The 17420-nt window shown below is 42.8% G+C and overlaps 1 protein-coding gene across 24 annotated transcripts in view; it reads left to right on the forward strand.

Moving 5' to 3' along the window:
• The window catches only part of LRRFIP1 (LRR binding FLII interacting protein 1), a 134670-nt gene that overhangs the window by 90096 nt on the left and 27154 nt on the right, over window positions 1-17420 (forward strand). For 13 of the 24 annotated variants that reach the window (XM_044302772.1, XM_044302773.1, XM_044302753.1 and 10 more), the window contains 9 exons: window positions 532-576; window positions 701-760; window positions 4514-4591; window positions 5999-6103; window positions 6295-6330; window positions 7487-7612; window positions 12937-13008; window positions 13193-13363; window positions 17321-17413. In XM_044302772.1, coding sequence (XP_044158707.1) covers window positions 532-576; window positions 701-760; window positions 4514-4591; window positions 5999-6103; window positions 6295-6330; window positions 7487-7612; window positions 12937-13008; window positions 13193-13363; window positions 17321-17413 — 786 coding nt within the window. The remainder of the gene's footprint in view (window positions 1-531; window positions 577-700; window positions 761-4513; window positions 4592-5998; window positions 6104-6294; window positions 6331-7486; window positions 7613-12936; window positions 13009-13192; window positions 13364-17320; window positions 17414-17420) is intronic. The other 11 variants (XM_044302765.1, XM_044302766.1, XM_044302769.1 and 8 more) reach the window with 5 other exon arrangements.

Consider the following 17420-nt stretch of genomic DNA (forward strand, 5'->3'; position numbering starts at 1 on the left):
TTCGTAATGCGGACAAGAATAGGACATGTTCTATTTTTTTGCAGAACGGAAATACGGAAACGGAATGCACACTGAGTACCTTCCGTTTTTTTGCGGACTCGTTGAAATGAATGGTTCCGTATACGGTCTGCAAAAAAAAACTGAACGGACACGGAAAGAGAATACGTTCGTGTGCAAGAAGCCTCATACTCTGGTACAAAATGCCCCTCTCACCGAGGCCTTTTCTTGTGTGCTCCGTTTAGGACGGATTGGCTGGTCTGCTCTTCGTGGACCTGATACATTAGAGTTCTTTGGGCATACCTCTTGTCTGCAGCCATGTTATAACCGCAAATACTTTAGCTTGTTGCATGCTTGTGTGGAACTTTTATAATTTTACCTTGCCAGCTAGTGGAGGTTGTGTTCTAATGTATTTGACGTGGAGTGATATATACAGTTATGCTGAAGCTTGTCCTGTCCGTCTTTGACATAAAGACAAAACTATTTTCTTTTTTTCATTTTTTTTGCTCAAACTTTAATTTTCTCTTTTTCCAGCCATCACTATTGAACTGCAATTCTCTGCCTTCCAGATCACAGCGGGTGGGTCGCTTCTCAGTCTATCCATTTTCATTCTTTGCTGCGACATGATCGCACATGTTTCCTCCTCTTATCTGTTTTCATCATTGTACCCCAGCTGACTGTCTGCTTTCTGTCTTGCTGGTAGGGGTCTCTGTACGATGAGGGTGTCCCCAGCAGTAGCCGGCGATCTTCAAGTTCACGACCTGTGAGATTATTTTCCTTGCTTGAGTTCTTCTATTAATCCTTCTATATAGGTCATTTGTGATGTATGTTTGTTTTTGTTTCATTCCTGAGCATTTTGGATTTTAATAAAGTGGCAAAAGAGTGGAAATGTAAAAGGGAAGGCATGATAAAAACATCAGAACATGCTGAGATTTCTACAAAAAACTAGCATGCTCAAACTAAGCCTGCAAAGATATGTAAAATCAAAAATTCATACATTATAGCGTACATTTGGTCACCATTATGCACTGTAACGGCACAAACGCAGTTTATTATTCCAGGCAAAAGTAGCTATACCAAAATTGATCAGAAGGGTTTGACCAGGTCTATCAATAATAATTAAAGGGGCTGTGCCACTAATATAAATGTATCCTGCCTAGAGAGAAGCAAATTGATTAGTCTCATCAGCAGGGCTTATTCACCTGTGGAGGGCTGCCCCCTCAGGTGAAGTGCCCACCTGCTGCTCAATTGACAGGGCTGGACATTTAGGGTACGGCTACATGGCAATGCTGTAGAAGTCAGGTTCGCGGTGATTTGGGATGACCGAACTTCAAGTTTGGGTACATGCTGAATTGCGTTATGTATTCCGTTACCACGGACCATAACGGAATGTCTTTAGAAGAAGGGTTTCTCAACTCCGGTCCTCGGGACCCACCTGCCGGTCAGGATTTGAGAATATCCCACAGAATGAATACCTGTGGTAAGTCCTGATGCATGGACACTAAATATGTCACCTGCTCAATACTAAGGAAATCCTGAAAACATGACCGGTAGGTGGGTCCTGAGGACCGGAGTTGAGAAACCCTGCAAATTTAGAGGCATTCCGTTATGCACTCACTCATGATAGAAGTCTATGGCCAGCATAACGGATCCGCCCCGTTTACGTTATGCAGGAGAGGACGGATTCGTTATGCTGGCCATAGACTTTTATTATGACTGAATGCATAATGGAATGCCTCTAAAGGGATTCCGTTATCCATTCCGTCATGGAATTGCATTATGGTCCGTGGTAACGGAATCTATAACGCAATGTGGCACATTCCCGAAATCGAACTTAAAAACCTTGAAGTTCTCTCATCCCTAGCAGTGATCCCATAGCAGAGCAAGTGCACAGGCTCTACTTCGGAGCAGTGTCTACACAGGCCAAGTGTACGTCAGACTTGTGAAATCTCAATCACTTTGCTGGTACCGTGTTACTCTGTTATTTTTTATTTTTTTCCCCCACACAAAAATCCGCATGGGAAAAAAACATGTAATGTGAATCGTGTCCCTGTAGCCACACTCTTCCTTTTTATTTATTTTTTTATGCCGTTTTTGAAGCCAAAATCAGGAGTGAATCATAAAAGGAGAGAAAGTATAAAGGACAGATACAACTTTGTTTCTTTTTTGAATCCACTCCTGGTTTTGGCTTCAAAAACTGCATCAGAAAACCTAAACATGTGGCCGTATGCTAAGAGAGGGCCACTGCAAAACAAGTTGAGTAAGGGATGTGGTCGAAACTGAGTTTAGCAATCCACTACAGTGAAATTCCTTTCACCTGACGTGTGATAACTTGGCATTTATTTCCTGCACAGGATTTCAATGTAATGTGTAATCTCAGAAGCAGAAGATTGAGCAGAATAATTATCAAATTCTTGTCATTAAAGGGCTTATCCGATTAGAAATGTAAAAAATCTGGACATTTATAAATGTGGAACATGGATCCAGAGATCTCCATTCATTGTTCCAGTTGCTCTGCTACATTTATTTCAAAGTGGCAGTTCAGGGGTGTGTCCTGTCTCATTGGGTGTGTAATTTTTGCTGCCACAGGCTCCCTTTAAAGGTATCGGTACTTTCACACTAGCGTTGCTGGATTCCGGCAGGCTGCATGCAAACGGATACCATTTGTAGACGGATCCGGATGCGGATCCGTCTCACAAATGTATTGCAATACCGGATCTGTCTCTCCGGTTGTCATCTGGAAAAAAGGATCCAGTATTTATCTTTTTCACATTTTTAAAGGTCTGCACATGCGTAGTCCGCAAAACCGAGCCTGTTTTTCCGGAACACTTAGGGCCGGATCCGGCATGAATGCATTTCAATATAAAATAATGCCGGCATTCCAGCAAGTATTCCGGAATTTTGGACTGAGAAAATAGCGCAGCATGCTGCGATATTTTCTCCGTCCACAAAACCGTACAGTGACTGAACTGAAGACATACTGAACGGATTGCACTCCATTCAGAATGCATTAGGATAAAACTGATCAGTTTTTTTTCCGGTATTGAGACCCTAGGACGGAACTCAATACCGGAAAAGAATAACGCTAGTGTGAAAGTTCCCTAAGGCAACTTTCACACAATCAGTGTTTGGTCAGTTATTGTGAGCCAAAACCAAGTGTGGGTCAAAAACGCAGAAGAGGTGCAAATCATTCCCCTCATGTCTGTGGAGGCTCCTCTACTGGTTTTGGCTCACAATCACTGATGGAAATCACTGACCAAACACTGACTGTATGATAGCAGCCTAATGGTTGATATGACTGATGTCCGATCACAAATGGAACTGAGCATGTGCATCCACCTAAGTGATGTTACTAAGGTGCGTGGAGAAATAAGGCAAAGAACAAACAGCAGGTGGCGCTTTACAGATACGTTTTATTGAATAACGCAGTGGCTATACTACATTTCTATCTACATCTAGATACAAATGTATTCAGTTCCAGGTGTTCCAATATATTTTGTGGGGCAACCCTCTTAAAGTGGTTATAGTTGCAGATTTTGCATTTTTTTTTTTTTTTTTTTTTTACAAGCAAGTTACAAAAATCCAAGATGTTTTGTAATCCGGTAACTATAGGACTCCGATGCTAGATTAAAGGACTTTAAATGTACTGTAAGTATTAGCTAGCTCTGTGCATTAGGGTGCATTCACATGGCTATATAAATGGATCCGCATCCGTTCTGCAATTTTGCAGAACAGGTGCGGACCCATTCATTTAATCCGTCTGCATCCGTTGTTCCGTTCCGCAGCCCCGCAAAAAAATATAGAGCATGTCCTATTTTTGTGTAAGACTAGGCATTCTCTATATAGTGGCGGCCATGTGCGGTCCGCAAAATGCGGAACGCACACAGCCGGGATCCGTGTTTTGTGGATCCGCAATTTGCAGACCGCAAAACACGTACGGTCATGTGAATGTCGCCTTGGTGTATATGTACCACTGAAGCTTCACCTAATCCTGCTGCTAAAACACACTAATCCTGTTGTCTGCAGTTTTTCTAAGAAGAACTTCAGGAACATGTCCGCCCTCACGATCACTACCTCACTGCGGAAACCTTTTCATACATGTGAGAGTCGTATTGGCCGCTCTCTTTTTATAAGCTTTGGGCATTTAAATGAATGGCTAAGTTGCACTTTACACAGTGTCCTAGAACACATGTCACGGAGCGTTGCGATATGAGGAATGTTAATCTGAGCTGTATTCCGGAAAACATTCTGCCTGTTTGATTATTGTAGCCTGGCACTTAGCTTGTGGTTGTTACAGCAGAAGTAGTTTGACAGGCCTGTGAATGGAGACCAGGCCAGGTCTTGGCGGTCAGGTAAATATGAAGGCCTACGTTGCTCAGCTCCGCAGACGCTCATACTTTTCTAGATCTCTATATCCAGATTTACTGTTTCTTGTCATTCTCCTTGTTTCTGTTTCTTTTCCTCTGTCATGCTAATGTTCCTTTCCTTACACTTCTCTGCTGCGTGACTATGAAAGCCCTCTGAGTACAGTTGTTACGTGGGCTCTGGATCTCGTGCCTCCTCTCGTGCCAGCTCTGCCCGTGCCAGCCCAGTGGTGAGGACTGCTTTTACTCTGTCCCTTTTTAATGTCTTTTTGTAAAGGGTTTTGTATAAGGGTGTGTCCTCATGGGATGGATACACTGTGTATCTGGCATCAAGAATTTGCATGCGGTAAATCCGCAGAGTATCTCAGTACCAGGAAAGTGGGTGAGAAAGTGTCATCCACATGGTGCTGAAGAAATTTCTGCAGTGTACAGTGACCTGCTGGGCAGATTTTTAAATCCACAGCATGTCAATCTGGGCTGCAGATTTCCACTGCGATGCAGTGCACATTGTGAAATGTCTGGTAAATCCACAGCAAAACCTGCATTTGCATTGTTTCCTGTGTGGATGTACCGTAAGGTTATTTTCACATGGCATTTAAAGGGCATCTGTCAGCAGATTTGTACCTATGACACTGGGTGACCTGTTCCTTGTGCGCTTGGCAGCTGAAGGCATCTGTGTTGGTCCCATGTTCATATGTGTCTGCATTGCGGAGAAAAATGATGTTTTAATATATGCAAATGAACCTCTCGGAGCAACGGGGGTGTTGTCGTTACACCTAGAGGCTTAACTCCCTCTGCAGCTGCTGTGCCCTCTGCACTTTGACAGGGGCAGGCAGGCGTGATGATGTGTACACTACCTGGCCCTGTCAGCAGAGGGCGCAGCAGTTGCAGAGAGAGCAGAGCCTGTAGGAGAAACAGCAATGTCCCCGCTTAGAGGCTGACAGATGCCCTTTAAATTGCTTTCTTCTCCTGTTGACTTGTCTAGTAAAGAAATTCTATTTCTGATCTTCCTTGGAAGTGATCCTAGAGGCATAATACTGCTTAGGCTACTTTCACACTAGTGTTTTTGCTGGATCCGGCAGGGTTCAGCAAAAACACTTCTGTTACTGATAAAACAACCATCTGCATTGTATTATCTTTAACATGGCCAAGATGGATCCGTCATGAACTCCATTGAACGTTAATGGGGGACGGATACGTTTTCTATTGTCAGAGAAAACGGATCCGTCCCTATTGACTTGCATTGTGGGTCATGTTGCATGCTGCAGTTTGCTCTCCGGTATGAGAACAAACAGAATGCATTTTGGAGCATTCCGTTCTGTTCAGTTATGTTTTGTCCCCATTGACAATGAATGGGGACAAAACGAATGCGCTTTTTTCCAGTATTAAGACCCTATGACTGATTTTAATACCAGAAAACATTAACGCTAGTGTGAAAGTAGCCTTAGTCAGACACCACTACCAGTATGTAATTCTGATTAAAAATTCTGTATTTAAGAGAGAGACATGTAGCTGTGGTACACTTGAAGAATGCATTATTATACAATGTGCTCTAGAGAATCCTCGAGTCTGTGTTTCCACAACTGATTATTACAGAGTTCAGTATAAATAATGGCAACCATGTCCTCTTTAATCAGTCTTCAGAACCCACAGGCCCACTATTATTTCGGCGTGGGTCCTCCAGTGGCAGCGTCCATTCACAGGTTCATCTTGAAGATGTGTCTGTCCCTTCAGTAAGCAGAGTGAGTGCGTGTGGGCATGAAATTCATTGTGTGCCAGTTCTTGTATAAAATTTCAATTTGAAAAAAAAATTAACAAATTCAGAACCGTTTTTATTAACAGGACAATAGATATTTGTTTGTGCTGAATTAATACGCCCAGGATTAAAAGCTTTCTGTTCAGAGTTTAACTTCTGTATTTTTTAACATTTCAGGTTGAAGAAAGATCAGACAAAGACTTTGCAGAGAAGGTGAGTTGTTTGCCCCCTCCGAACACCATATTTATAGCATGTTACTGTGATTGTCTTATTTTTGGGATTGTCCTATTTTTAAAGGTGTTCATTTATTTCGTTTTCATTCCTTTTTTGCTGTTTAGATTAGAGGGACACTAAAACTGAAAGACTACACAAATTCTAGCAACTTTTACCATGTAGTAATTCTTCACTCAGAACCAACATGGACTTGTTCAGCGCGTCAGGCTCTAGTAGCGGAATAAATCCAGCAGCCACTGTTTTACCATTTTATGTGTGTTTTGTGACAGATCGTCTTAGATCACACAGTCACTTGGCACATTCACACAGTTCATGCTAGATTTATATACTGCATTTTTCACTGCATAAGACGCACTGGACCATAAGACGTACCTAGGATATAGAGAAGGAAAAAAATATATTTCATCAGATCTCAGATCAGACCCCCATTCCTCCTCAGATCAGACACCTATCACATCTCCATTCTTCCTCAGATAATCTCTCATTCCTCCTCAGATTAGACCCCCATGCTTCATCAGACAACAAAATAAAAATGAGCTTGCCTCTCCTCCTGTAGACTGACACTCGCTGCTCCCACTCTTCTGCTGCTTAGCGTCAGGTTATAGTGTGCTCCTACATGCATTATGTCCTGACGCTGTGCGCAGTTAGGATACATGCAGTGCAGCGCCCGGAAGACCAAGGAGTGGTGAGTACAGCCAGTGCAGTGCTACACTCACTGCTCCCCGCACCTCCTGCATACTAATGACCGCTTTCATAATGGAAGCGGTCATTAGCGTTCGCACCATAAGACACACTGCCACCCCCCCCCCACCCCCCCCCCCCCCCCCCCCCCCGCTTTTTTATTTTCTGAATATTAACAAAGGAATGAGGATTGCAGCCTAAAACTTGGTGCAAGTCTCTTAGCTCTAGTTAAAGGGGTTGTCAGAAAATGGGCAAACATTTTCAGGAGCCTGCAAATGGCATTCAGTTCCAGCACTATGGTTAATGTCCTTGCCAGACCGGAAGTGTGGCATGCCGTCTACATACAGTACACATGATCGCTGCCAGCCAGTTAGTTAGTTAATTTATCATAATATTGTATGGTCATGTTTTATGACTATTACATCAACAATACCTATCTTACTTTCTGTTCCAGAGTGGCCGACCTGTCTCCAGCTTGTCTGCAGCAACTCTTGCTTCATTGGGTGGGACATCCTCACGTAGGGGGAGCGGAGACACCTCCATATCGGTTGATACAGAGGCATCGATTAGAGAAATAAAGGTGAGTGTGCACAAACAGTAACTTGTATTAAAAGAAATTTGCCAGATTTAGCGTACATTCACATGACAATATGTTTTTTGCAGTCCCCAAAATATGGGTGACATCAGTGTTTAGTCTGTGTTGCAGCTGCCTTTTTTGTGGACCCATAGACTTTAATGGGTCTGTGGTCCACATTTGCGGCCAAGAATAGGACATGTTCTATCTTTTGCAAAATAGACATACGGATGCGGAAAGCACTCGGGAGACATCAGTTTGCTTTCCACATCTGTATGTCAGCCCTGCAAAAGATGGAACATGACCACGGACCCATTGAAGTCACATACAATACAGACGTCCTCTGTATTTTGTAGATCCGCATTTTGCCGACTGCAAGATACACACGGCTTAGGGCTCATGCACACAAACTTATTTTTTTCCCCGTGTCCGTTATGGGATTTTTTGCGGCCCGTTCACTTCAATGGGGCCGCAAAAAACAGAAATGACTCTTTGTTCTATTGTCCGCATTACATTCTATTCTATGCTATTCTATTAGGGGCCGGCCATTCCGTTCCACAAAATGTGTAATGCACACGACCGGTATCCATGTTCTGCGGATCCGCAATTTGCGGACTACAAAACGTCCAACGGTCGGGTGTATGAGTCCTTACAGTGATACCTCTTCTGAAGACCATCTCGTAGAGAAGACAAGATTCTTCGGAGATTATTTAGTATGGAAAGCATGCTACTTTTTGGCGCAGATTTGGTCGCAAAGGGCATCTGCAACTTTCCCCAACCAGCGCCACTGTCGGAAAAAGGGTCTGTGGCGCTGATCGGCTGACAGGCCAGTCTGATTCATAATTTTCTATGCCTGTTTTTGGCATAGAAAATGACTTAACTCTACGCCAGCTAGGGAGCTGGCGTAGATTTAGGCAAGTCGCGCAGCCGCTGGTAAAGTGCCTAAGTTATGTAGAGGCCGGCACCTATACATAACTTAGGCGCATCAAGCAGCAGACATGGAGTAAGACCGACGTCTAAATCGCCGGTCTTCATAAATGTCCCTCCTTGTGTCTTCTTTAGAAGGGTTATACCCCGGAGATTCGGTACTGTACTATTTATAAAGCAGCATTCACCTTCTTTTTATTATTTCATCACTCATTTGTTATAGAACCTGTTTCTACCTGTTCTTTTCCCGTCTTGTCTGTCCTCATCCAATTGCTTTTCTTTTTAGATTCTCAAGTTACCCAAAACTTGTTTTCTCTGAGTCTAGACACCTGCTGCCTGTTAGGATTTGAGCCACGCATTTTGCAACGTTTTTTTTATTATACTCTGCAAGCTTGATTTACGTTGTTTAATTGTTGCATTTGACGCAGTAATGGCTGCTGGGTCGTTACAGTGTACAGTAACAAAATATACAACTGGCCAATTGACCACAAAATCCCTTTAGGGGTCCTAACTACTACATTATAAAACGACATATTTTATTAGTAATTTATTAAAACCAAAAGACAGAAAAGAGACCAAATGTGGTTTAAAACTATCAGGGGATAGCAGGGACAATTATCCATTTTACTCTTAGCAGTCACTGGGGACAGTGCTTTATTATGGGACACTGAAGGTGAAATGTGTGGTGTTCTTATTTGCAGGTAATCATGTATTTTCACTTTACACTGTGTTGTTGGAAAGCACTCTTTCAGAGATCGATTAGAAGATCTTATTATTGTCTCTAACTCTACATTTATTGCCACTCTTGCTAGTATCTACCTATATACTCTGGCCATATATTTATAATATCTACACTACCTTCACTTGCAGTATCTGATCATTTGTAGAGTGAGAGATATATTACTATCCGTGCCTCGTGGGGACAAAGGAACGCTGCTCCCAATATATTGCTATCTCTGCAGTATCACAATCACTGTAATAATCTTTACTTATTCACATTGTAGAATTGTTGTAACAGTGGTTCTCCGGGTTCTCTTGAAAATCTTGCTGTGTGCTGACCTGTAGATGAATGATAGTCTGCTTAGTACTTGGGCTACTTTCACACCTGCGCTAGGTGCCGATCCGTCTGGTATCTGCACAGACGGATCCGCACCTATAATGCAAACGATTGTATCCGTTCAGAACGGATTCGTTTGCATTATGAAGTCAAAACTGATCCGTCCTGACTTACATTGAAAGTCAATGGGGGACGGATCCGTTTTCAATTGCACCATATTTTGTCAGTGAAAACGGATTTGCTCTCATTGACTTGTAAGTCAGGACGGATCCGTTTGGCACCGCATCGCCAGGCAGACACCAAAACGCTGCAAGCAGCGTTTTAGTGTCCGCATCCAGAGTGGAATGGAGGCGGAATGGAGCCAAACTGATTCATTCTGAACGGATCCATTCCTTATCCATTCAGAATGCATTGGGGCGAAACTGATCCGTTATGAACCGTTTGAGATCCCTGAAACGGATCTCACAAACGGAATTCAAAATGCCAGTGTGAAAGTAGCCTTACACACTCGCGTTTTGTACGGATCCGTTATGGACGGATCTGTTCAGATAATACAACCGTCTGCATCCGTTCAGAACGGATCCGTTTGTATTATCTTTAACATTGCCAAGACGGATCCGTCTTGAACACCATTAAAAGTCAATGGGGGATGGATCCGTTTTCTATTGTGCCATATTGTGTCAGTGAAAACGGATCCGTACCCATTGACTTACATTATGTGCCAGGACGTTTGGCTCAGTTTCATCAGACGGACACCAAAATCCTGCAAGCAGCGTTTTGGTGTTCATCTGATGCAAAAGATGATGCAAACAACTGATGCAAACTGATGCATTCTGAGCGGATCCTTTTCTATTCAGAATGCATTAGAATGCAAACTGATCCGTTTTGTACCGCTTCTGAGAGCCCTGAACGGATCTCACAAACGGAAAGCCAAAATGCAAGTGGGAAAGTAGACTTAGGCTACTTTCACACTAGCATTTTTCTTTTCCGGCATAGAGTTCCATCACAGGGGCTCTATACCGAAAAAGAACGGATCAGGCATATCCCCATGCATTCTGAATGGAGAGTAATCCGTTCAGGATGCATAAGGATGTCTTCAGTTCAGTCATTTTGACTGATCAGGGAAAAGATAAAACTGTAGCATGCTACGGTTTTATCTCCGGCGAAAAAAAACGGAAGACTTGCCTGAATTTTTTTCCATAGGAATGTATTAGTGCTGGATGCGACATTCAAAATGCCGGATCCGTCCTTCTTTTAATAATGAGAAAAAAATTATTGCAATGCATTTTTCTGACAGATCAGGATCCCGATCAGTCGGAAAAATGCCTGATCAGTCAGAAAAAATGACATGCGTTTGCATACAGTTTGCCTGATTAGGCAGGCAGTTCAGGCAACGGAACTGCCTGCCGGAATCGAATCAAACAACGCAAGTGTGAAAGTACCCTTACTCTTCTGTCACACTGCTGATACAGCTGTCTACGCTGTGCTTATCTGATCGCTGGGTCTGAATACAGGTTTTCTGCTCAAGTCCTGACCGGATATGTTCCTTAATCTTCCTGTTTAGCTGCATATAGAGTATAAGTAACTGAACAGAAGAACTCAAACACGTCTGATCAGAACCTGGGCTGAAGAGCCGCTGCCAGTCTGAGCGCAGCAGAGACATCAGCATTGGTGGCGCTATGTATGAGTAAGTACTGAGCAGAGTATCTTCCCACCACTGGTCAGCACACAGTAGGATTTTGAAGAATCGTTGTACTTAGGTGGGGTGTACATACTGCACTCAGTGGGCAATATGCAGACAAAAAATACAAAGATGTGTACAACCCTGATTTTATTTTATTTATTTGTCTGCATATTATTATACTACTATTGGAAATTGTGCCAGGCGGAAAGGAGTTCCCATGTGAAATTTTTAGCTTGTTATATTTTTGTGTGTGCTTTTTTTTTGACATCCTTAGGCTACTTTCACACCTGCGTTTAGGTGCGGATCCGTCTGGTATCTGCACAGACGGATCCGCATCTATAATGCAAAGGCTTGTATCCGTTCAGAACGGATCCGTTTGCATTACCATGAACCAAAAATTGTTTTTTTTTGTTCATGATAATACAAACTGATCCATTTTGACTTACATTGAAAGTCAATGGGAGGCAGATCCGTTTTCAATTGCACCATATTGTGTCAGTAAAAACGGATCCGTCCCCATTGACTTACATTGTAAGTCAGGACAGTTCCGTTTGGCTCAGTTTCGTCAGACGGACATCAAAATGCTGCAAGCAGTGTTTTGGTGTCCGCCTCCCGAGCGGAATAGAGGCTGAACGGAGGCAAACTGATGCATTGTAAACGGATCCTTATCCATTCAGAATGCATTGGGGCTGAACTGATCCGTTTTGGGCCGCTTGTGAGAGCCTTGAAACGGATCTCGCAGGCGGACCCAGAAACGCCAGTGTGAAAGTAGCCTTACATGTTTAAGTGTAGCCTTTGTGTACAGGCCCCTTAAAGGGGTTGTGCAAGAATGGCTGGACCTGTAAAGGGAAATGACTTACCTGCTTCACGGTGCTGGCTCCCCGCTCCTCCTCCTCAGGCCTACGATGCTCTGCTGGGCTCCCTCGCTGTAAACATCCGATTAGACATCGCCTGCAGCCCATCACTGGTGACAGAGGCTGGCAGAGGATCCTCTTATGTCTTGACAAACGGTTGCATGACGCAAGGGGATCTGGTCTCCACCGCGGCCAATGATTGGCTGAGGTGATTTTAAACCAGATGTTTTCAGCGAGGGAGCCAACAGGGAGATGCTGTGGCATGGAGCGGTGTAAGTATAACCAATATGAGGGGCCCGGGCATTTTTGGGGGCATTATAGGGGTTGGATAAGGTAATTTTCAGTTTTTGTATTTTAAACCTATATTATTCTCTTAGGTGATATTCTGTTTTTAACACGAGTGATTTGGCCACGGCCATATACATTATTATCATTGTTTTATGTCTCTTGCATAAGCAGTCATTGGAATGTATAATCATATCCCATTGTTTCTGAAGTCTTTGTAACCACAGCAGATTTATAGGTTAGGAATATATAAAATGTTCTCATTCTGTCCTGATGTGCTCCAGGATTAGGGAGTGCCTGGACTATTTGGTCTTCTGTCCTGGCTGGAGTTCTATTCCATCTGTGCACAGCTGTTTTACCCTCAATCTGCTAATCTTTCTGCCACTGGTTGAAGATACATGTGACGTTCTCCTTAATCCCCTGTAGGAATGCTACATCATGCAAAACGTGTGTTCTTCTATTTTCTTACCTACTTTGTCTTGGCCGCTGCTTTATTCCTATGCATTCTTTGTCCCTTTGTCAGGAGATCAGTGAGTTAAAGGAGCAGATTGAGGATGTAGAAGGCAAATACATGCAAGGGCTGAAGGAGATGAAGGTACTAGACTGTGTGACACTAATCTTTGACAGGATATGATGGACATAGAGGTGTGCAGCCAAACTAAAAACCTTAAACCTTTGTTTCATATTGCTGAACTGCTAATTTGTTTTTACTAATAGTAACAATTAATTTATTATTTTAGTATTAACTGTTATTTGGTCCGTTTCTAATTTTATTTCAGGACTCCTTGGCAGAAGTGGAGGAGAAGTACAAGCGGTCTATGGTGACCAATGCCCAGTTAGACAACGAGAAAACATCCTTTCAATATCAAGTGGATACTCTACGGGAGGTTCTGCTCGAGCTGGAAGAAGAACTGGCAGAGTCCAGGCGTCAGTATGAAGATAAACAGAAAGTGAGTTGTAAAAGCTGCAAGCCGCCTTATTGGGACAGACAACCCTAATAACTGCTTAAAGGGGTTCTCTGCGAATCAAGAAAAATAAAATTTACTAAAAATGCTTAAATATTGCTTTATTATAAATATATTCACAAATACCTTTCATTAGTTATAATGGCTTGTTTTGTCTAGGGAGCAGTCATTAGGAGAAATAAAATGTCCGCCGTCCTATTAGTACACAGAAAACCTGCCCTAATCACACAGGAGGTCAAGTTACTTCACAACACTGAGCTAAAGAGCTGCCTCATCCTCCTCTGCTACTTGTCAGGGATTATGAGCCTGAAAACAAATGATCTTCAGCGGAATCTTTCTGGAAATAGAGTTCATGAGGAGACATGAAGTACAGAGAGGACGGACAGGCAGACTGTGGTAATGGAGACTGCATACGAGTGCTGCTGCTCATTACTACACCCTTGCTGTCCTCTTTGTACTTCATGTCTTCTCATGAACTCCAGTCCTTCAGAGATACGGCTGAAGATCTTATAATCTGTATTCAGGTTTATAATCCTTGATAAGTAGAGCAGAGAGGAGGATGAGGCAGCGCTTTAGCTCAGTGTTGTGAAGTGACTTGTCCTGCAGTGTGATTAGGACAGGTTTTGTATGGTTGCTCCCTAGACAAAACAAGCCATTACCTTTTGAAAGGTATTTGGGAACATATAATAAAGTAATATTTAAGTATTTTCATTCATAGTGTTTATGTCCTAAATTAACAGACACTGTTTAGTGATTTTGGGCATGTGGTAATTTAATGGACCTAATTAGGGATGAGCGAATCGACTTCGGATGAAACATCCAAAGTCAATTTCCATAAAACTTTGTTTCAATACTGTACGGAATAGGAGCTCCGTACAGTATTAGAATGTATTGGCTCCGATGAGCCAAAGTTATTACTTTGTGAAGTCTTGCGAGACTTTGCGCAATAACGTCATAAATTAATTTATACTGTAAAAAAAAACATTTCCTGAACTCTGGTTCAGTTCCAAGGTACCACTTGGAACCAAACCTGAGTTCGGGAAATTCTTTTTTACAGTACAAATTATTTTGTGAAGTTATTACACAAAGTCTTGCGAGACTTCGCGAAGTAATAACTTCGGTTTATTGGAGCCAATACATTCTAATACTGTACGGAGCTCCTGCTCCGTACAGAATTGGAACAAAGTTTTATACGAATCAACTTCGGATGTTTCATCCGAAGTCGATTCGCTCATCCCTAGATATGTTTTATTTGGGGGCACCTCCCAAAAATTTTATGCCCTTTTTTTTTTTTTGATAAATAGGGCTGTCTGTTAAAGGGGTTCTGCAGTTTTTTTAAACTGATCTATCTTCTGGATAGATAATCGGCATCTGATAAGCGGGGGTCCGACACTCGGGACCCCTGCCGATCAGCTGTTCGAGAAGGCAGCGGCGCTGGGGGTAGCACTGTGGTCTCGCTGTTTACCGCAGGCCCAGTGACGTCACGACTAGTATCGCTAGCCTGGGCGCTGCTAAGCTCCATTCAAGTCAACAGAGCTTTGCCCCGCCAAGGCCATTGATACTAGTCGTGACGTCACTGGGCCTGCAGTAAACAGCGTGAAGGCTGCCTTCTCAAACAGCTGATCAGCGGGGGTCCCGGGTGTCGGACCCCCGCCGATCAGATGCTGATGATCTATCCAGAGGATAGATCATCAGTTTAAAAAAAACGCAGAACCCCTTTAATACCTATTTTAGGAAAATACCACTTTTTTTTTTTGGACTATATGTCGCACCTGACTATAAGACTTAGAAAAAAAAATTCTGCTTATTAAAACTTCCCTGGTGGTTTAAAGGGGTTGTCTCGCTTCATCAAGCTGCTCCATTGATTTTTATGGGAACTCCAGAGATAGTCGAGTAAAGCGTGTGGCTGTCTCTGGAACTCCCATAGAAATGAATAGAGTGGGTGCTAGCATGTGCGACCAGCCACTTCGGTCATTTTAGGGGAGCAGCAAGGGGCCTGCACGGTATGGGGCCCCCATGCTCATGATCTGTGGGGGTCCTAGCGGTGGTACCCCCACCAATCTGATAGTTATCCCCTATCATGAGGATGGGGGATAATTTGTACCTACCAAAATGCCCCTTAATGTTTTTTTTCACAACTACCTTATCTGCTTCCTCATTTGGCCCTGCCCACACTGACATTACTGACATTATCAAAGAGCCTTCAGCTGCAATTACTGGGATTTTTCATCTCCTTTTACTGCAGTTTGGGACCTTCATCTCCATGTGCTGAACTGATCATTCCTCCCCCTCTCCTGCCTGCATTAATCACATAAATCAGTGTCTGTCTCTCACTGATTGTGCACAGCGCTGTATGAACGCCCTGCCGAACCATGGAAGCAGTCAGGGAGGTCTGGCATTGTTGCACCCTGACTGCAGACTATAAGACACAGGCACTTTTTATCAAGTCTTATAGTCAAAACATACGGTATATTGTTTTTATCTTTTAATTTTTTTTTAGGGTTGAAGTGTACAAAAGATATATATATTTTTTTTATGTATATATTCTTGTTACATATATCTGTCAAGAAGACATTAAGTTCCTCGGGGGGGGGGGGGGGGGGGGGTCATTTGCACTTTTTTTTTTTTTTTTTTTTTTTTTTTTTTTGCAGTTTTCACTGTAACTGGAGCATCCACAGGAAACCCGGTTACATGAGAAAACAGTCCCCTGTTGAGAGTCCCTGGCATTGTTGATCCTGCTGCTGCTTCTATTTACTACACAGCAGTCATTGAGCAATATGTAGACTTCATGGGAAGCCAGGAACCCAAACTGGTCCTGCTTGATTGCAGGAATGGGACCTTTAATGCATTGATGGTCAAATCCATTGCCAGAGCAGTCAGCATGGTTAACGTGGGAGCTGTTGTGGTGATCCCAGGTACCAAGACTCCTATCACAGAGCCGATGTGCCAGACAGACATTATCAAAAGTTTATGTACTGTGTACCTTTGCTGTGTACTGCTTTCAGTCATTATCAAAAGTGAACCTGTCTGGTGATTTCTGCTGCCATATCTGAGAGCAGGATATGATACATGGAGACGAGCGGAGTTCTGATTATACAGATTGATCTGATCTGGAGCAGAGTAAACCCTGACAGGACTCCTAGGAGAGACCTGATATTTGCGCCCACACACTTGTAGGCAGAGTAATCGGGACTCTCCCGGTCTGTCCTAGGAGTCCTCTAGGCATTTACACTGTGTGCTCATAACAAATCATGCTCCGTCCAAACCATAAAAGCCTGTACTGTATATTACAGAGCTCAGCTTCTCTACCTCCGCCATATCCTGCTAGGAGAAAGGGCAGCAGAAATCACCTGACGTATAGTATCACATTTCATTTACATGTAGCAGCACATCACAACATGTGTATGACCATAAAAATATAGGGATCGAAAAACTTCCTTGGAATTACCTAATGCTGTTAGTCATCGTTTCATAGATGAACATAATTTTTATTTATTTTTTATTTAGAAAATACTCTTAAGTCCTCTCCCTTATCTGTTTTTTATTTTATTTTTTGTTAATTTACCAGACTCTGCCCTTATGGTCCTTTTTTAGAATTTGAGTGTTAAAAGACCCAACTAAACCTTCTCCTAATACACAAATGAAAAATGAACGCGCACCTAATTACATAATCTTAAATCTCTAAAGAATATTTGAATTGTTTGTCCTTACACTATCCTTAGGAATACATGGATAGTAATGTATCTGGCTATGTAGTTTCTCAGTAACTTTTACATGCCTTAGATTTTACAGAAGTGGTTGGTTTGTTCTATATCGTATTGTTCAAAAATGGTGACATGCATTCCCTGTTCTAACTCTGCTAAGGTTACCTGTTATTACAAGGATCACAAGCTGGGGATATGTTGGTTGCTATATGTTTAATGCTACGTGTTTTCTTGGCAGGAGTGTGAGCGGCAGAAACACGAGCAGGGGGTCCTCCGTTTTCAGCTGGCAGAGATGAAGGAGGCTTTGGAGCAGAGGGAGGCGCTGATGATGGTAAGGA

The sequence above is a fragment of the Bufo gargarizans genome, chromosome 8, assembly GCF_014858855.1.
Source record: "Bufo gargarizans isolate SCDJY-AF-19 chromosome 8, ASM1485885v1, whole genome shotgun sequence".
Classification (NCBI taxonomy): Eukaryota; Metazoa; Chordata; class Amphibia; order Anura; family Bufonidae; genus Bufo; species Bufo gargarizans.